At 43.1% G+C, this 21,376-nt stretch overlaps 1 protein-coding gene across 21 annotated transcripts in view; it reads left to right on the plus strand.

The window, feature by feature from the left end:
* Positions 1 to 21,376, plus strand: part of ZNF618 (zinc finger protein 618) — a 278,012-nt gene that overhangs the window by 218,970 nt on the left and 37,666 nt on the right. For 8 of the 21 annotated variants that reach the window (XR_016438423.1, XM_090021212.1, XM_090021215.1 and 5 more), the window contains 7 exons: positions 1,043 to 1,132; positions 2,583 to 2,618; positions 3,370 to 3,447; positions 4,759 to 4,848; positions 13,728 to 13,916; positions 17,880 to 17,963; positions 19,257 to 19,313. Coding sequence is in view for 20 of the 21 variants with exons in the window: in XM_090021212.1 (XP_089877338.1) it covers positions 1,043 to 1,132; positions 2,583 to 2,618; positions 3,370 to 3,447; positions 4,759 to 4,848; positions 13,728 to 13,916; positions 17,880 to 17,963; positions 19,257 to 19,313 (624 nt within the window). In the remaining variant the exon portion in view is untranslated. The remainder of the gene's footprint in view (positions 1 to 1,042; positions 1,133 to 2,582; positions 2,619 to 3,369; positions 3,448 to 4,758; positions 4,849 to 13,727; positions 13,917 to 17,879; positions 17,964 to 19,256; positions 19,314 to 21,376) is intronic. The other 13 variants (XM_090021216.1, XM_090021218.1, XM_090021230.1 and 10 more) reach the window with 8 other exon arrangements.

The raw sequence follows: 21,376 nt of genomic DNA on the forward strand, positions 1-21,376 counted from the left end.
GATCTTTACCTGCTGCTGCCTTTTCCATTACAGTGTGATAGCTGAGTCTGAGAGATTCATTGTTTCCTGATTAGGTTCACAGGTATTTTAAACAGCTTGGTTTATGAATAAGATTTATTTTTCCTTGTTAATGACCAGCCCTGCAAACTCGGCTTGGAGTCTGACAGACAAACTGACTTTAGTCCCTTGTCGCGCTGGGTCTGCAAGCTAGATTCTGCCTCCAGCCACACGTCTAGTTCCATTGTCTCCCATAGGTTTACTCAAATGTAGGTGTTTGAAGTTAGCTCTGGCTGTACAGGATTAAAAGGTGTACAAATTGCTTGTTGCAAAAGTCAGGTTTGACTGATGCTTCCGGGGCAGATCTGGGGAGCAAAATAGTGCTATTTTCACACTTAGAGCAGAGCTATGCATTACAGCAACAGTTTCCTTATTTATCCTTTATAATATGGATGTACATGGTGCTTATGTAAGCTGGTAATTCATAGTAGTGGCAAGAACCAAGGAGGGTGTGAGCTCACACAGGTGCACACTTCAGTGCAGAGTTTGGTCAGTGTATTGTCACATGGGCCCTCCAGCAACTGCTTAGTGTTCTTGTTTTTGGGTTTTGCACAGCACTGCCAGCTCACCTCAACCCTGACCTACAGCTTCCTGCTGTTTCAGTTCTGAGCTTCCAAAAAATGTTGTAGAACCACTTTCTTGGGCCAGCTTGTCATCCTTGTTGCAGTGGCCATTCTGGAGCTGCATGCCTGTTCCAGTTCTGCTCCATAACTGCATAGGCCCTGTCCAGGGTGCAATGGACAGAAAAAACATCGTTTTTTGTCTCAGAATGAAATATAGTAGAGTAAGGCTTAAGCTTAGATGGATGTGAAGCACATTTGGGTAGATGTATGAAACAATTATTGCTTGAGTGGGTAAGCCTTTTGGAAAAAGGTGGGGGGAAATGTGACACAATAGATGGGTCTTCTGGTTACAACCGTATTCCATGAAGCTCTTGCTTTTCACCCCAAGGTTTCTAAAATGGATTGTCCTCTTCTTCCTACAGACAATTTCAGGTACACCTGTGACATTTGTGGGAAAAAATATAAATATTACAGCTGTTTCCAAGAGCACAGAGACCTGCATGCCGTGGATGGTGAGTACCATTTCAGGCCTTTGTTCAGTTGGGCTGGAAACTAATAAATGATATATGCTGGGGCAGATAAAGTGTGATTCATGGAAGTCAGGTGCCCCTCATAGGGTTTTACAAAATATACAACAATTCTCACTACTGAACATCAAGGCATGGTCTGCAGAGAGACTTCACATAGGCTAATAAGAACCTAGACTGTCTGGCTGGGCCACGTGCTAGGACCTGTAGGCTCAGCAAGCCATGCCTTTGTATTAAAGTTCATGCTTGCTGTGGATTTTTTTTTTTTATCTGTACCTTAACATAAATTGTCAGGCTGGCTCTTGCCTGGCAGAGTTTGTTTGCCAGTTGTCTCTTACAGTATAGGAACCATTTTTCCTGTACCTTTTCTTGAGAAACCATGTTACAGAGGTACAAGTGCAACAGCAGTTGTCAGCTGGTGTCTGAGCCCAGGGACCTTAAGGACTTTTCCTCTTCAGTACAAACATATAAAATTACCCTAGGGGTCAACATTCGGGCTGAAACAAGCACCTGTTCCTTGCATCAGTTTGATTAGAAAATTGATGGAAGGTATTGAGTGTTTGCTTGGGTTTTTCTTTTTCGGGGTGGGGGGGGAATATTTTTATGTTTTTTCTTCCCTCTGTACTCTTGCTAAAGCCCTGAGGGTTCCAGGTTTTTATGCACCTTCTCCTCTAGCCCTCCTGAATGAACCAAGGTAGCACCAGGCTATCACTGCTGCTCCTTACTCTGCCAGGGAGGTGGGACAGGGAGCATTTGTGACCAGAATGTAGCAACATGCTAGTGCCCAGAATTGCTGAAAACATGTCAAATTTTCTCAAACGTTTTTGCTCTTTTTCTTTTTACTGAAATGTTTGGAATGTTTAGACCAGCTCTAAGGGCAACAAGCATGTGCTGGCACCCCACAGCCCTCCAGGAATCTCCTTTGCTCATGCAGGGTAATGGAAATGGAGCTAATGGAATGGAAAGCTACCATTGGATTAAGAGTGTTTCCTCATGCTTGAATTGGGTCTTCCTAGCTGGAGCTCAGAGAGCCCTACTCAGGGCTTCCAAAAAGCTCAAGTGTTTTTTCAAACTGGCTACCACTTGCATCTTGCTAAGACACCGCTTGCCTAGATGCGTTTGAGCAATTGGTTGTGTTTCAGTAGATACAGATGTGAGTGGTGTGCATCTGATGGTCATGGTGATCAATGTGGGTTTGCGTCAGTATTAGAACAAAGGCCTTGAGGGTCTGTGTACACTAGGGCTGGGCATGCTCAGGTATTTCCCTGTGTGAATGCTGCTTGGGAGAGGAGGGAGTGGGACAGGGGAGCCTGGCTTGTTCTGTGGTGCTGAAGTATGCTGAACTGGCATATGAAATACAGGAAGAAAGCAAGGCCATTTAAGAGGATTTAATTTCTGTTTTGTTTCTTCCCCCCCTTCTTCTATTCTGTGTTAGTTTTTAGTGTGGAAGGGGCCCCAGAAAACCGGGCAGGTAAGCGCAGATCCTTTGTGTGCTTTATTTCAAAAACCTGTTCAAGTATTCAGTAGTTCTCCGGCACCATGGGTCTGGTTCTACACTCATAACAGCCAGTGGAGTTTTGTCACTGATTTCAGTGGGAGCAGGACCAGTCCCTCAGTGTGTAGCAATGTTACATAGAGCCAGTAGTTTGATGCCCAGCCCTATTAGATACCAGGCTTTTGTCGTACATGCAGTTGATCTGTACTTCTGAAAATCAGAGAAACAAACCATGAATGCTTTTTCAGTAGTCTAAACTTGTTTGTTACATAAATAAAATTACTACCTAAAACGGATTGAGTTCTTATTGGTTACTGGACGTGCTGTGAGATGGTTATACAGCATCACTGGTCAGTATTTGTTAGCTGACTCTTGTTGTCTACTTCACTACACCCATTTTCAAAAGAAAGGAAAATCTGTAGTTGAGAAGCATGCTGGGAAAATGTCAGCAAATAGAAATCAAGCGTTGAAATATTTACATTATTTCTCTGATTTTTGATTTGTCTTCAAATTGTGCCATCGGACTAGAATGGGTTAATAGCTGTCTGGGAGGGCATGTGGAAGAGGAGCGACAAGTCCAAAACTCAGAAGAAGATGTTGTTTAAACCTTGTGTTTTTGTTACATGTGACAAGTTGAAATGTGTATGACCAGGTGCATTCACCATCTAACTGCATCAGGAAAGCCTTGGGGTGTTGTCAGCTTTCTGCTGGTTCTGTTCTTTTGCAGACCCCTATGACCAGGCAGTCATAGCACCTGACGAAGTGAAAGAAGAGGAGCCGGAACCGTTTCAGAAGATTGGTCCAAGTATGCTTTATAATGGAGTTTTGAAGGTTCAAGAACATGGCACACAGTTTGAAAGCTGGCATTTGCTAAAGGGTCTGGGTGACAATGGGAGATCAGCATGTTACAGGAAGATATTGAAACTCTAATGATGTCAAAAAGTGTATTTCATTTCAAATTAGTTCCCATCTCCTGCAGCCGCACAGCTGGAGAAATGTTTTAAGCATGGGCAGAAGTTACCTTTGTTATAAGTTTGTTCAGGGTCCAGGAAACTTGAGTTCAGCCTTTATGCAAGTTCTCCTCTTGTTTGTATTTGATTTAAGTATAAATGGTGCCTTTTGCTGAGGGGTGCGGCATGGGTGAAGGTTCTCACCTTTCACCTTGGCTGAGTACACACAAAACCTAAATTGGGTCATAGAGGAAAGGGCGTCCATCTCATGCTCTAGTGATTGTTTGTCTGCTCAAGGGCCCTACCAATAAAAGTGAACAGGGCGGGGGGCTGTGGATCAGGATTCAAGCACTTTGGCAGAGCTATTTGGGGTTAGGGCTGCAAATAGGACTGCAGTAGCCAGGCTGCTGCAGATGGGGTTGTGGCATATTGGCAGAGTTGACTGAGGGACAAGCGTCAGTCTGCACACGCTTGCATGCTGGGAGATAGGCACACTAATTAGAATAAACCAAAAAAAGAGGTTAACTTCTGAATTTGTGGTTCTATACATTTCTGCATTTCCTGCTTGAGGTTAGAAGGGAAGGTGGTGAAATACTGATACTCTGTGCTATTTCCAGTGCTAACAGAAGCAGGAAGTACTGCAGGTATCTCAGGAAAAGTTCTTCTCCTCAGATTTCCAGCCCACTTTTACAGTCCCAAATGAGTTTAGGAAATATGAATCCAAATCAACCCCTCTGGTTGCATATTTGAATATTCTAAGGTTCATCCATGACTGTCTGTCACTACTGCTGTCACATAGGAGAGAGGAACCGTGTTCCCCTGGGTAGTGCTTGAGATTGGATTTCTCCCTTGTTTTCTCTCTGATTCATTTTATGATTTTTTTACAAGCCACTTAACCTGGCCATATATGCTGTTCTATTTAGATTTTAAGGCTGTGTCCATTACCATAAAATCCGGTTTTAGCAAGAGAAAAGGTGTGTGGGTTGTGGGAGGGATGTGGCTTTGAACAGTGTTTTCCAGTATACAAGTAAAATGCTCTATCAGTGTGATTAGTCATTCTAAACCTTTTTATTTAGCACTTAAGTTCAGACTTAAAAAATACGTAAGTAATTATGCAAGATGATGGTGGGTTCCTTTCTGATTGATTCTTTGTTTCATCTTTGCAGAAACTGGCAATTATACGTGTGAATTTTGTGGCAAGCAGTACAAATATTACACTCCCTACCAGGAACATGTGGCACTGCATGCACCTATTAGTGAGTATCCTGCCAGAAATCTATTTCATTATGGAGTATGATTTACAATGGTTGGTAATTAACAGTAGGGTTGCACTAGTAAGACGTCATTCTTATGGATTCTTCTATTGCACCCAGTGAGAATGCAGCTGGTAGGCAGCTGATGATGGGCTGACTAAAGCAGCATAAAGCAGAGATGGGGAAAACTCTTAAAGGGAAACTGTTAAAGTTACTAAGACCTATTATTTGACCTACCTTCTTAACTGCCTATTTGAAAAAAAAATCCCCAAAAAACCCTATAGTTACTTGTGTGGATGTTGCAGCTTTGTTTCCATGTCTTTTTTAATCTAAAAAAACCCCCTGTCCCTGCAAGTGCATGCTCATGTATAAATCAGTGTCCAGCCCTCCTCAACTATCCTAAATAACAACTGAACATGCATACTGTGGAGAAATTCTTTTTGATGAGGAGGCAGATTTTTCTTTTAATCTTCCAAGCAAAAAACACAGACAGTGGGTGCATCTGCATGTTCATTAATACACTTTTGCCTACTGTGCTTTAAATTTAGTACCGCTAATGTGAGGTACAAACTAAATGCACATTAGGCTTCCTTAATGCACAGTAGTGAAAGTGCACGCGTTTCTAGTGATGCACAGTAGCCTAATTTAACTGTGCATTAGTGTAGTAGCATGGTTTTTGCCATGATGCCCTAATGTGCAGTAAAATAATCTACTACTCATTAAAGTGCATGTGTAGACATGCCCACTGAGTACAAAACAGGTTTTGAAATCATAAGACTCACCATGGCACTTTACTTTGAAATCACAGTCAATAAGATGTTTGTGCCAGGGAATCTTGGCAGACATTAAATTTGGTAGGCAGAATAGTCACAGAAAGGGGAAGTTACAGGCATCAGTTCTATATACTTCGCATACAGACTTCTAGGGAGGCTGTGCAGGGAAATTCCCATTACATTCATTCTGGCAGAGGTTGGGAGGCAGGTTTCGAACACTTTAATAATATGTAGGGAACACCCTTGTGCTTTTTTCCACATGCCTGTCTCACGGTGCAGCATGGCACTGTACTTTGGTTTTGATGAGCAGTGGCTAATGCAGCTGCTACTTTTCTCGCATCTGTCCATGCATCTGCACCATAGTAATCAGAAGATGGATATGCACAGCTCTAGAAATAGGGTTTGGGTAGCTGCTCACCCACAACCAGCAGATGGAGCTCACACCCTGTTTCACAAAAATCATCACCATAGTTGTTAGCTAGGTTTTAACTTATTATTTTTAATTGCGTCAATTTTTTTTTTACACACTATATAGAAATAAACTGGGGACATTGTCCACCAACTCACACTTTTAAGGTAGGTCAAATGTTATTGGTTCTTAACAGCTTAGCAGTTTCCGTGCAAATTCTGGAGCATTCAGATAATTTAATTTTCACAATAGTGGTGCAAAATAGAGAAGCACTGATCATCTCTGTCACTACTTCCTCAGAATTGATGTTCTTAGACCCCATTAACATGAGGAAACTGACTCATTGCTCACATTTTGTCCTCGGAAACTGTTCTTCTCTGGGCCCTCCTACCCCCAGCAATTGGAGAAGGACATGGTTTTTTAGACTGGGCTAGACCGACATCTATTGCTGACGGTGGTTATCAACAAAAAGTCAGTTTCTCAGTGAATGTGGAGGCTCAGATTCAGGGCCCTGGGATCCCCAGTGAGAAACCAAACACAGTAACAAAGAAAGACTTAATACTTGCTTTAAGTAAGGAATATTTACCATATGGCTTTATAATGGAAAATCTGGTCAGCAAGAAGTCTCACCTTCCAATAATTATTATCAATAATAATAAAAAAGGGAACTACCATTGTTGATATCTCTCCATCCTCCCCTGTCCTGATTAATAATATACAATGGCTGCTGGTTATAGCCCAGATTGTCCAGAAGGAAAAGAAAGATCAGGTTATGCTTAGCACGTAGGTTTCTGCATGAAGAACTGCTAGGGTTCAGATGGGAAATGCAGGACAGCCCACCTCAACCCGCTCCCCTTTCTCACGAATGCAGAACAGTTTGTATCATGAGTCCAACATATAATGCAAATTCTCATGAGGTGAACCAGGATACTTCTCAGTCACTGGAATGCTGGATTCCAGAATTCATAGTTCAGGACATCCTGTGATTTTGTTGTGGCCTGCAAGGTGGATTTTAACCCATTTCACTGAGAACCAAGACAACTGCAGAGTTAACACGGGGGCTGCACAGGGAGGTTGAGGGATCAGGAGCTGTCATCACTTAGGCTAAGGCTTGCACAGTGGGAAGCCTTAGGTTCCAAAGTGGTTTCCACCTTTTGGAAAAAAGCAGAGATTTTCCAGAGCTGGCTTAAAGCACCAGTTCTGCAATTGCCTTTGCAAGGGAGGAGGCAGGGAAAAGTACCTTTGCTTACTTCTGTGCACCCCTGCAGCTGGCTGGAACCAGCAATTGCTGGGAGAGTGGCCAAATAAGTGGGTTGTAACTATTTTAGTAGATGGCTTTCATTAGCCTTGCTACAAGGAAAAAAACACATCAGTCTCTCAGATGACATCATTTTAATTTATTAAAGCTATATGTATTTATTAGGGCTGTGCAAAGCTTCAGTCTCTGATTTGATTTGGCAGAGATTTGGCCTGATTCAGTAGCCAAACCTCCGAATCCGAAAAGAAATTAGGAGACCCTTTAATCTCTCTGAATCAAATTGGAGCCCTCTGAATTGATTTGGAGAGATTTGGAAAGATTCAGCAATTTCAACATGGACACAGCTTTAAATGTTTTTTCTACCTATCTCAAAGTACCAGAAGGCTTGTGAATGTTGCGATGCTGGGGCGTATGGACTTTCCCACAAAAGCGCGGGGAGCTCCCCAGCGCAGTTGGCAGCAGACCCAGAAGTGAACCAGAAGCACTTCCAGTCCACTTTTGGGTCTGTCGGGGAGCGCCTTCAGGGGCCCCCCCACACCCTCCGGCTCAGTGACTGGTGCCTCCTGGGTCTGGGGGCAGGGCACCCGGGATCCCCCCCACAGCTGATCACCGAGCCAGGGGTGGGGGAGCTGTGCTCCTGTGGGACACTCCATGCACCCCAGCATTGCAACAATCACGAGCCGCGCCTGCTACCTCGAGGCGTGTAGAAAAAACATGTAAAGGTGTGTCTGTGGCTGAATCATTGATTCTCTGAATCAGCATTGAATCTTCAGATTTGGATTTGGCTGAATCGAATCGGGGACAGTGATCCAAATCAGCTAATTGAATCACTGTCCCTGATTCAGGCCAAATCTGAATCGAATAGGGCCCATTTTGCACACCCCTAGTATTTATCTTTTTCCTCTCCCATTTTTCCATGACCAGGCTAATTGTCATATAATTTATGGTGACAAACCATGAAATTCATTTGTTGCAAAGGAAGATAGGTGAGTTAGTTGAGCAGGACATCAGTCAGGATTTTCCCTTTCCTTTCACTACTGCCTAGGCTTATCCCCTCCCTCCCCTCTCCTCACACCACAGTGCTTTGTTGTGCTCATGATCAAGTAAACTTTTGGTGCAATACATGGCATTTGACAAGCCACTTGCAACCAAGAGAGTTACAACTGAGATTTTGTCCCAAGTTTTAGTCAGTCTCTCAAGAGGGATTCATGGCACAATTGCTGCAGTAGTAACTTTAGGGGGTAGATACAGGAGACACAGCCATCAACCTGAGATGTTCTGGGTCTCTCTGCTCGAGTTCAGCTTCCCTTCTACAGTTTATTAACTTCTCTCCCTTCTCCTCCCCTCACCGTGATGCTATTTAATAAGATCCAAAGACAAGGGTTCCAATTCTGCAGGGTCTGCAAGATTTTTTGGTATGATTTTGGTCCTAACAGCTGACACAAGGTCATGAGTTTCTTTGCATTCCTGGAGACATGTTCTTCAGAAGACGGGAGCTGCTGCAGTGAGTGGGAATGATCCCCAGGGATCTCTGGGAGGAGGAAGTGTGTGGAATGAGGGTTTCATATTGCTAGAGTTGGAGGTTTCACTTTCTAAGAATACACATTCCTGTCATCTTTCTTTCACCCTATGTCACAGACAGGCCCATCTACCTACCACCTCTAAAAATTGTGCTGAGGGACCTGGTTATAACACAATTCAGAATGCAGAACATCTGGAACGTGGCTCTGTCCTGATTTGTAGATGTACCCGTAGCTGGGCGTTCATTGTGTTTGTGAGCACTGAGGCACAACTGTTCCTGGCGGTGGGAAGATTCAGGGACATGCTTGAAACATTCTTGAGGTCTCACCTGCACAGCAAGATGAACCGAACTCAACTATGTTGGGAAACAACTGTGTTGTGATTGGATCCCCTAATACAGTTGTTTTAAAAGTGTAAATGAAATCCAGTGCAAGTTGGAATTCCGGTAGGAGAAATCTTCACAGCGTGGTTTTTGGCCCACTCTGTGGTGGTGCATGAGTGGCACCCATAAGCACTCCGTCACAAAAAGGGGTAACAAAGGTCATAATCAAGAACATAGATCAGTAGAGTAAAATAAAATTAGCATGAGCGCAGGCATCCATTGCTCCAGGAATGAAAATCAGATGTAAAAAGGGTTAAGGGAATATATTGAGCCTGCTTTTTCATCTCCACCTTCAGGGTCAGCATTAATGGACTATAGCTTGTGAGACTGCTAATGTCAAGAGGCATTTCACCACTAACTGCCTCTTTAAAAGTAATTTCTACCATGCCCCTGAAAGCGAAACTTTAACAGTCTTCGTCAGGAATTGGCCTATTTCCAGCCTATAAGATCATGGTAGCTGAGAGGAGCAGGGGTCCTATTTAACATAGTTTAAACATGTCATCCCTCTTCACTGAGTAAAATCCCATTCTTGAAGATACCTTTTTTCACTAATGTAGTCTTTCGCTGCCTTGCCAGGTAACATTTTTTATTCTAAAAAGCATATGGAAGATGAAATAGCTCTTGAGTTCAGAAGTGATTCCTTACATAGGCAATGTTAAGATTATTCCATCTTCATCATCCAACCAGCCCTTTCAACCACACTTCTACTTGCCCATCTTGCAAAATCTTCTTTAAGAAACCTGATCCAAAAATTACCAGTCTTTTATCTGCAGTAAATTAAATATTTAAAAATACTTCCTGTCTTTTTGTTTTCATTTGAAACTGAGGAGTGTATTAGTTGCTTCCAGGAGGGTCATGAGAAAGAGAGCCTGAATGCATCTTTCACTCCTTTGCTCTGGCAGGCCTAGAACATAAAGATCATGTGACGAACACTAGAAAAAGAAATCACTGTGATCTTGTAGAGTCTAGACCAAACTGCAGTATGTGACACAGGCCAAAGGACTTTGCTGAGTTAGTTCCTATTTGAACTAGAGCAAATTCTTTTGGATTGTGTACAGTCTTGATTTTAGAAAAATGCCAGTGATGGAGAATCCACCAGAATCCTTGGTAAATGAGTATTGTGGCTTCCTACCCTTACTAAATTCAAACCAAATCTTCTAGCCAGTGAATATTCCTATATCATTGTCTGTTAGATTAAGGAGCCCTGTATTATTAAATTCACATTCCCCACATAGGTATTTATGGGCTGTGATCAAGTCCCCCCTTAAGCTTCTCTTTATTAAAATAAGCAAATGGAGCTCCTTGCGTCTTTTAGTTAAAAATATATTTTCCAATCTTCTAATAATTCTCATTGTCAGCTTCAAATCCTCTCCAGTTTTTCACCTTCCTTTTTGAACTATTGATACCAGAACTGGACACGGTATTCCAGAAGTGGTCCAGAACATCAAATACAGAAATATAATAAACGCTTTACTTCCATTTGATATTTCCTTGGTTATACATGTGAGGATTATATTAGGTCTTTTGGTCATTGCAGTGCACTGGGAGTTCATGATCAAATGAAAGGCCGTCAAATCCCTAGGCCTCGATGAGAGTCTGCTTCCAGAGATAGTACCCCCCATTCTGTATGTACTGCCTGCTTTGTTGTTCCTGTGTGCATGATATTTCCTTTGGCTGTGTCAGAACATGCATTGTGGTTTGCACCTAGCTTCCCAAGCAGTTCAGATCATTCAATATCAGTGACTGACCAGCCAGGCTTTTGTCATCTGCATGTGTTAACAGTGTTGGTTTTATATTTTCTTCAGGGTCACTAATTCAAATGTCAAATAGCACTGAGCCAAGTGCCAGTCCCACTGAACAAGCATTGCCAGACCGGATTGCACCCATGGTCTGTCTAGTCCAGTTGTCTGTCTCAGACAGTAGCCAGCATCAGATGTTTCTGAGAAAGGAAACCCCCAGAAGCAAACGTGAAATAATCCGACCCTCAGTTTGATCTCATTTGGTCCTTGATAGTTGAATTAGGAGGTTTTATATTCCTTCCAATGGATCGGTATTCTTATCCATATAAATATCTTGTTCATCTGGCTGCTTGGCCTCTTGTGAGCCTGTGGTAATGAGTTCCACAGTACAAACCTCTTTTCAGCAGATGTCCTAGAGGAAGTATATGATCTTCTCTACATCCACCATGTCTTAGTGTCACAAATTAGCTCTGAACCCTTCCTGAGTGCCACTCTGATCCCCTTCCACTGCCTCATCTGCTGTGTTGGTTTCTGTTCCCTGCTATGTGCTCCCTGCCTGATCTGCTCTGCTTCCTGCCCTATCTGTTGCTATGCAGCCACCTATCCCCTTGCCATCCTGCCACATGCCACACACACAGGCTGCCAACGATACTTGTGGCATGCGTGCCTCAGGTTGGCCACCCCTGCATTAGATTTGACCTTCAAAGATAATTTACATTTTGGTAGTCCAAGACTAGCCTGAAGCTTTTGCCACAAATACCCAGCATCCCCAAGGACTCTAGAACAAATAGCATTTTGATCCAGTCTGGTTTTTATCTCATCGTCTGGGATTCTGCATGTCCCAGCCACTCTCAGATGGGGCCCTGTCCCTTGTCTGGCTGAATCTGAAGCAGCATCCCTATCTGACTTTAAAGAAAGAAGGGTAAAGTAAGCTCCACCAGTACATCAAAAGTCTGAGGCCAAAAAATAGTTCTGTGCATCCTCAAGAAATGTCAGATTAGACCACATTTTCACTGTTGTCAGTGCAGGGAAAGAGAAATTATCTTTGAGAGTGGTAATATTGTGGAGAGTTCACTGCTTAGCTTTCACAAAGAGAGCACTCTCTAGACTACAAAAGGTCTGAGGGGCCTCCATGTTCCTGACACTGAATGGTTGGCTGGTTTCCATTGCTCTTGGTTGGAGGAGATTGGGAACAAATCAACATTTGACAGGAACAGCACCTGGAGGAAACATGGTGACACATAGGAGACCATCATAATGGACTTAACATTTGCTGACAGTGAAGCGGCACCTGAAGAGGGATTATCTGTGGGGACTGAAATGAAGCCTGGAAAGCAAAAACAAGCCTTTCACCTACTCAGATGGCTGGAGGTCAAGCAGAGCAGAAGTTTCTGAACCTAAGCTATGAGAGAACCTCCTGTAAATTCCTCTGCAGAAGCTCAGTAGCTTTTAAGAGAAATGCCACTAGATCTGTGTAGACAAAAACTGTTTTTGAGGTGTCTGCGTGCAGGTGCTTTGAATGATACACATCCCTGTCAAACGTGGGCAGGCATAAGTCTGTGAAGGGCAGCTACATATGGGTCCATATCATCTTCCAGTTTAGGATTTTGCAAATGAGCACAGAGCCCAGGGCCTCAATCAAGGCAGTGATTCAGACGTATTTTCTCCTTGCTGATTTCAGATGGCTTTGTTTTTGCAGTGACAGCATGCAAGAATTCCTTATTCAAGGTAACTGCTCCTGATTTAATAAGATCACAATAAGATTTACAAAGCAGTTGTTGGGGTCAGCCCTAAGTCTGTGGGCAGCACATAATGTCCCCTTTTGCCCTTGGGGAGGAGAAATCAATAATAGCAAGCTCCAGTTGTGGGGCTGGGTGAGATCCTTGATTCCTTACATTCCTGTCTGGCCACTGGTGTTCGGCTTCAAGAATACGTACCCAAATCTCAGCTGAAAAGAATTGTTGAGAAGTTAGAGAGATTGTTGGGTTATGCTTGCCTTTTGATACATTCTTTAAAAAAAGTCTTGGGTCTGAGCAAGCAGTGCTCTGTCCAGAAATGTTCACATGTGTTCTGGCACCGCGAATTCCTGGTGATACTTCCTACTCACTGCAGACACCAAAGAATCTCCCTTAAAATCAAGTGATGCTCTGAGAACATATCCACAGTGATATACAACATTCATGCGTCTCACTAGCTTTTTTGACCTGAGATGGCATCCAAAGGCCTCACCTGACTCATGGGATGGTAACTAGCCTCCCCTTCCTCAATACCATCACGCCTTATTCTTTTCAATCAGACAGATTAGACAGAAAAGAATGATAGATGTGAGTTGGTGAGATTAGTGACCAAGCTCTAGAAAGCACATAAGGCTCATGAAGCAATGTGAACTCCCCCAGATAAAGTGCTCAAGGAAGTAGATTGAAAATTCACTCTCTGTGTTCAGAGACTGTTAAAAATGTAGAGGGGAAACCTCAAGGTTCCTGTTCAAACAAATGGAGCTTCTGGATGTACTGGGTATGCCCTGCAGATTTGGTGGAGGAGTAGTAGGATTCCTGGCCTGCTTGGGTTGGTCAAGGAGCAGTTAAAAGTGTAAGTGAAACTGATAAGTTTGAGGAGTCTGTCCCTTTGGGTGAGTGGGGAAATCCTTCATGTTGTATGGGATTCAGTGGATCCACAAGTGCTGCAGGTCCCCTTGTAAGGGAGTCGTGAGCATGACTATTAGAAAGCAATCCTTCCAGAATGCACAGATTCTGGGAGCTGACTGACTGTCCAGGCACTAGTTCTGAGTGTTCATATCCAGAGTTCTCTCGATCTCCACTCTTCGTGGCAGTGAAGACACAGGCGAGCCAATCCGGCAAAAAAACACCGGCTTCAATAATCCGATGTTCCACCCTCCTGCACCGCACCCCCTCCGGTGTCCCACCGGCATCCCCATCCCAGATGTTCCGCGCTCCAAATTCTGGATCCCCAGGAAGCAAGGCCACCACAGGTACCAATTGCCTTTATACCATCAACTTTCTTAACTGCTTAGCGCCCACTCCTGCCTTGGGTTGGCTTTTGTCCCTCTTTGGACTCAAAGTCCATTCCCATCCATGGCTGTCCCAGAGAAGCCATCACCAGAAGGACTTGAAGGGATTAACTCCTTGGCACTGTGCAAAGGATAATTAAAGTCAGCACTAGGCCTGTGTCTCCTTTCCCTAATTGTAACCCATTTGCCATTGAAATTAAACCTTTTTTTAAAAAAACATTGTACTAACTGCAAGGCACTAAAGAGACCCTGGTTCAAATCCTGGTGTCACAAACCAAGGAGAGCTTCTTGACCAAGATTTGCTTAGTGGCTTGTCAGAGTTCCCCTATCACCACCACCCCACAAGATGTTGCTTTCAGGGCTTGGCTGGGTGGGAAGAAAAGCAAGGCTGTGTAGAGTGCATGAATTCAAATGGTGCTTCGGGCATCAGGAGAACTGAGTAGGGATAAGCTGGGCTCCAGCAGCAAGATTCTCAGTGCAAATTTATTAGGATTGAGTCAGAAGAATCAAGTATGAATAGCTGTCCCCTTCTCCCCTGCTCCCTTGTTCCAAATAATATTGGAAATATGCATAGAGATGGAACAACAGTGCTATATGAGTGAGATATATGGTTCACATTTCCATACGATAGTGATTCATTCTCCCATATAGTTTGGATTGGCAGATATCAGACAATCTTAGTACAGGAAAATAGCTGGTTAACCAGCCTTTTAAATTTGGGACAGGCAGATGTCTGTTTAAAGCTCCCCTGAAATGTCAGGTAAATGCCCAAGATGTGCAGGTGGTTGTGGTAAAAGGCCGCTTCTTCCCAGCATTCCAAGCAGGGACAGAGCTATGGGTATTTTGATTAGGTGACATACACATCTGCAGCTACCACAGAATTGCAGTTGGTGAGTGACCTGTCTTTTTATAGCAAGAGTCGCTTGTGGGTCTGGAAATCCCTAATTTTTATTGCAGCTCCTAATCATTCTTCTGATTTTGTTACTCTTTGAGGTCTGTCCTGTTCAGTGAACTTAGGAATCTGAGCTGAGGAGCCTTTGAATTGTTTATCTAAACTTGTGACAGCTTCTTCCAGCTCCATGTCTCTTATAAAAGCAGAAAGAGCCTAACGAGGAGCCTTACTGGATCAGAGGCCAGATTCATCAGAGCAATAACTGGGAGATGTTTTTTGAACAGGAACTTTTCCTCATCTTTTTTGTTTTTGTTTTTTAAGCATGTGAATGAATTGAGTAAAAAGGACAAGTCCTTCTCCCCCATTTTGGGAGAAGAATTACATAAAACTTGATCCTTGCAGTTTGAGCTTGGAGAAGTTCATTTGAAACCCAGGGTCCCACCTCACCCATAGGGTGGCTTCAGCAGAATGCTCCATGCTGTATTTACAGACATTGTCTTGTGTGAATAGAATTGTATTGACTTCTTAACTTCTGGTACAACCACATTGGCCAAAAGTGCTCTCCAGCCAGACAAATCTGAGTAAATATCTCTCTGACATCTCAGTTAGTCCCACATGGGTCTAGGTAGGACCCAAAGCATGACAAGATGCCACCATGATGTTTGCATATCCTTCAAACAAGTGGGACAGTTTATTTTCCTAGTGTAGTTCCCTGATATTGTCCGAAGGTTTCAAGATAATTATGTTCTGTATGGAAAAGCTTCAATTATAAAGAAGCAGATCTGACATAGGAAAGATTGCCATTTGTTAATAAGTGGTGAGAGTCCAGAAAGGCATCCAAAAAGGAATATTGAATCAACTTGTCTTTCTGGATACCAATCTGCCCCTCTTTCCCCCCACTCCCCCCAAAAAACCAAAAAATAAAACCAGTGGTGCATTTTTTGTATACATCTTCAGAGGCCTCCAACTCACTTTCACTTGTGACCTAAGCCAGGATTTGAACCCGGGTCTCTTGAGGGAAAAAGGTTAGTTTAACCCACTTTGCCATGCAGTCCTACTTCCTAGTGTGCCACCTGAACTGCCAAGAAGCAGACCCCAGTATTTCTATTGATTATTAATCAATATTTAGCATTTAACAACTAGTCCTAGTGATAATTACTTGACTGCTGAATTGATTAGAAAGCAACAGTTTTCACTCTTGCTTACTTTAAACAAAAAAAAAAAATAGGAGCAGAGCAGATTTAAGAGCTTGACAAGCTTAATAGTAGTATCAGTATTTTAAGGACAAGGCCAGTAAATATATAAATGTTGCCAGTGAGGACTAATTGGCCCATGCTCATGAACCAGCAGAGGCATGCAATTTAGGTTTCTTGTGTTCAGAATCAAGCAGTCCCAGCCACGCATCAGCAAAAGAAAGCAGTGAGGCTTCTGATAGCCAGTCTGTTTATGGAAAGTCCATGGGTTAGCTGGTGCCTGAGCTTTCTGCACAGACAGTTGCTAAAGTAAGGATCTGGAATCAGTAAGTGGAATGTTCTGTCCAAATCACCCCTAAATTTCAGGTGTCTTCTCCAAAACTCCTAACCTATAAAATTCACACCACACCTGAAGAAAAATACAGCAGTCTCAGTGAAAACTGACCTGCTGAAAGCTGGTGAATTCTAGGCATGTGCATGTTGGCGCACATAATAAAAAACAAGAACGCTATATCCAGGTCTGGAGCTTTATATGCTTTGACTTGACAAGTGGAGCATAGCTTTAAGTACGCATAGTCAATCTTTCAGTTTGCAGCAGTAAATATACTGCTTGAAATTACTATAAAAGCAAAAAAGTTTGAACAATGTAAGACCTTGCTGTAGCTTGCACTGTTCAAACTGTTCTGAGGGTTTGCTGAGTGTGAACATTAGCATGGTTCTACTGTACGTTAAAGGTGTTTATACACTCCCTCTGGGAGCAGGGAGATGAGAGGGCACTTTAATTAGAGCAGCTCCAGAGCCACTCTAAAGTGCCTGGAACATCTTGTGTATCGGCATCCCTGCACTGAGCTTGATCATCGAATGAGTTTCAGATAAAGCGCCCCTGCCACCATTTTTAAGTGTGAGGACGCTGATGCACAAGATGCTGGAGTCTGCTGGAGCATGGTAATTACCATGCTCCAGCAGACTTGCTGAATTGAGTCGGCTTTGATTACAGCACATCAGAGCAGCCTCGCTGCTCCTGTATAGGTGCCCTTTGACTCCGGATTGCTGCAGTTACTGCAGGGCTCAGGGCTGTCGCTGTCAGATATAATCACTCCCCATATATTATGTGATGGATTTTTTGGGCCTTATCACTAGGGCTGTTGCTTAAATGTCTGGAGTAGATGAATGGCTAGGAATGTCACAGATTGGTAGCACTGTTGAGGTGGCATGCTCACTTTATGGACACACAGAGGAGGATCACCTTGCATTTGTTTCTGTTTACCCCTTAAGATGGTCTCTTGAATCCTTGTTTGTAAGTTCCCAGACAATCATTTGATCCTCCCCTGGAGATAAATAGTTTTGAAGATTTGGGGTAGGGGTGGGGAAGCAATGTCTAAAGAGGGGAATGCCAGTGATTTATGGGAGTACATGAAGGAAGACGACATTGTGGTTCTGTGGTAGAGTCTTAAGAGTACCTTGGTAAGGACCCGAGTTCAATCCACAGGCCTGGTCACTTGTGCCAGAGGCTGCAAGAACTGCTCATTGCCTTGGTAGGAGCAAGATGAAGGAATGAGGGAGGGAATGCCTTTTATCACTCAGCCTCTGGCCTCCTGGGCCAGTCAGGACTGGTGTTCACAGGCTCCAAAGGAGTCCCAAAAGACCGTGTGACAAATATCTGCTTGTTATCCCTTCAATGAATCTGGCCCTCTGGCCTCAGAGATGAGGCATTAGACCTTTCTGCTGTATCCAGGGTCTGTTGATTACGTGGTGCAGGAGTATGTCATCTGCCTCCCCTCTGTGCAGCCCTAGATCCAATAATGACCAGTCACCATCCCGCCTTTGTTCTCCACCCAGCAGAAAGCGCTTTCAGCAGGAGAGTGGAAGGCAAAGTGCAAAACAACTTTGAAGAAACAAACAGCAGCTCCCAAAACTCTAGCGGTAAGTATGCTTGCTCCCTCCCACTGTTATTTACAATGTGCCTTTCTAGGGCAGGGAAGAAGTTGGATTAAGCTGTGATCAAAGTGGTTATTTATTTAATGACTGTATTTGTAAAGCTTTTAGGTACCCAGCGTTTCACCAAGTTATCACCTGCCTCCCCAAGGCTCCTGACATTCTGTGGCCTGTTTCGAATTGTACTAATTAGGAGAAAATGCTCAATCTTCCGAAACGCAGGTGTCTTAGACTAGCCTTTGAAGCGAGAGAAAGAAACCCAGAGGGTGTATCACCTGATTAATATAGAGGAGGATTAGTGTTATTTATCTGTATTGGTGAATTCACCTCATAAAGCTAAGCCATTTTTCACAGGGCAATTGAAATGTAAGGGGATTACAAATAGAAAAGCACTTTACATATTATGTTGATCTCGAATATGGCAATTTTGTGGCACTTCACTATAATTGGAATCTGATTTATCAGCGTTAATTATGAGGAGGACAGACTTATTTGATGTACTCTATCAGCTGACATATGAATATGTGAGCAGGCCACTAGTTTGCCTTGCTCTAAACAGAGTTTACATTCAAAGGAACTCAAATTTTTCCCTTTCCTGGGGTTTCCTTTTATTGTTACCTTAAAATAATATCTCTGAAGTATAATCCTCATCTTAGACACAGTCACCTAATTTGGGTAGTCCGAGAGCAGTAGTTCCCAAACTGTGAGTCACAACCCCAAATGGGGTCACAACATCACCGGATGGGGTCATGGGGGTGGGGGTTCTGTGGGTTGGGAGTGAGGGGCCATGCTGAAGAAATGTTTGGGAAGCACTGTCCTACAGGTTTCCTTGTACGGTTTTTGTTGCATCCTACTCTGTAGTTCCCTCTGTAGTTGAGAGCAGGATATCAACCACTCTTATATTCCCAGACTGGAGCTAAGTGGATGTACCTGATATAATTTCATCTGAGCATTTCTATGCGAGATTCAGTGACCTGACAAAATCACAGGTCAGAAAAAAGCACTGCATGCCTCTCTGGGTTCAGGCAACCCTTGTGCTTCAGGGTTGAACCAAGCACTACCTGAGAAGGGTTAGAAAGAAATGTCCCATTGAGCCACGTTGCAAAAGTATTCTGTTGGTGAGGGGTTGTATGCATGAAGAAAGCAACTGTTACGGCCCTCTGGGTTGAAGTTCACTACAGAGGACTGTAGTGAATTGAAAAGAACTATGTGTTAATAAAATACTGGGTATTGTGCTATGGGGATCAAGCCTGTACTAATCCAAGTTCACCACAATTACAGCAATTCATTCTGGGACAGAAAAACCAAAAGAAAAGAGATGTAAGCAGAACCCATCAGGTGAGCTTATCCATGTTTCAGGCCCTTGTGCTATCTAGTCATCCTTTTCTGCCTCTTATCCCAGAGGTGATAAAAACCATTCCTTGTCTTCCTTGATCACAACACTGGGCAATTAAAAATTGCAGTAAATTCTTTAGTTTGTGTAAAATGCCGGGATAATTGATTAGAGATCCAGTGAATTTTTGAAAATGGCCATTCCATACTCAATAGACCTTTTCTCTAAATCAGATCTCCTGCTTTTAGTGGTTGGCATTTTCCAAAGGATTTTTCTGACAAAGTATGTGGGGTTTTCAACACAAACTGCTTAAGGCATTTTGTATGCCCCATTGAAAGCCAATAGCAGTTGCGTGCCTAACTCCTGTAGGCCCCTTTGCAAACTTCAGCCAGCTTATGTTCCTTATCCACTCCTCTGAGCCCTGCAGAGCCAATACAGCTATGGGAGAAGGGTATACATATCTTCATTCCTGTACATCATCAATAGAATAGTTTGAGTTCAACTGCAGACTGGTGATTTAAACCTGCACAGGTATATTGAAGGCCTGTAGGGTTTGCCTGAGTAGCAAACTGACAGCCTAATCTGAAGATTGGCCTAACTGGAACATGATGCAACTAGAAAGATTTTTTTCATTCTGGCTAATGCACAAAAAGGACCAGGGAGGTAGAACTGCAGACCTGGCAATTAGACAAGTGTATATTTTTTATCTGTAAAATGAACACAGCTGATTTGCTGTCATAATAGATAAATAATGCACAATCCCACCGTTCCATTTTTACATTCCAGACACCTAGTCCACCACTCGGGGAGAGAGTCACTGCAGTAATCTGTTAGACTACAAACTTTCTCTTTTGGTTTTAGTTTTTGTCATGAGAGAAGATTAACCCAGTGAATGGAAAGAATTTGAGAAGACAGTACAAAAGAAAAAGAGGGGGGGGGTGGAATATTTTGGATAGCTTGGGAAGCCAAGATCATTTAAACTACTTTTCAGTTTTACCCCATTATTACTCATTTTCAGGCACATCACAGACTCTCTCCCCTATCTCCCTGTACTGGATCAAATTGTATGCATGGTTCTTTTGAGTCAGCTTGTATGGGAGCTGCAGTATTCAAAATACTGCAGTATTAAAAATGCATCAAGTAAGAAGACCCTTTCCAAAAATATTTTTCCTCAAGTTTTCTGTGGTTTGTTCATCTTCTTTCATCATGGCAAGTGCTGCCATGTATACTGGATGCGTTTGTGTTTTGTTTTAATATCTTTTGTTCGGGAGCTGGCAAGTTGTTGCAACGAGGTAGCCTAAAATGGTGCTTGGCCTGTGAGAACTGAGTGATACCAATGAACTCTCGAGGGTTGCTTGTGAGATGTGGGTGCCCTGCCTGGGAAAAGTTGAATGTGTTTCTTCTGGGTCAGGAGATGAGAAAATCCTGACGTTATGAGTATTTGAAATGGCAGCTTCTACACAGTGAATGCCTCTTCTGGTCCAGCTCTAAAACAGCCTGACTTGTAGGGAATTAAACAAAATAAGCACTAATATATCACCTTAAGGATGTTCCCTTTTCCTCCCTTTCTGCGTCCCTCTTTTTTACCTATTTCCATACAGCTTCATTATTTCTTTCATCCCCACTCTTTGCTTTCTTTTGTGCTGCTTTCTACATGACATTTGCTGTCCTCCTTGGCTCACTGCCCAGCCATCTTTTATTTAATTTCTTCATAGCCTCAGGAACAAGTTCAGAACAGTATCTCATTAATGGCAATATAAGGGTCCTGAGAGCGGTGCGATAGACTGCTGCTAGCATATCACACAGTGACTGATTTTGTGCCCCAGACCAGTGGGGTGCCAGGATGTGACCTGTATCATTAACTATAGTGTGCATTGTCCTGTCTTTTTCTTTCCCCCATTTTTTCTTTACATAAATGTGTTAGAAATGTGGGATGTGCTACAACAAAGTTCAGTGTTTTGCACATGTTATATGAGCTTTAGATATCCAGCTCTCTGGAAGTGGTTCTGGTGTTCACCCACTGCACAATGTTGCTTTTTCTTTCCATCATACAGCTTTCACATAGGCA

The sequence above is a fragment of the Crocodylus siamensis genome, chromosome 11 (genome assembly GCF_052110815.1).
Source record: "Crocodylus siamensis isolate JL-2025a chromosome 11, ASM5211081v1, whole genome shotgun sequence".
In the NCBI taxonomy this organism is placed as follows: Eukaryota; Metazoa; Chordata; order Crocodylia; family Crocodylidae; genus Crocodylus; species Crocodylus siamensis.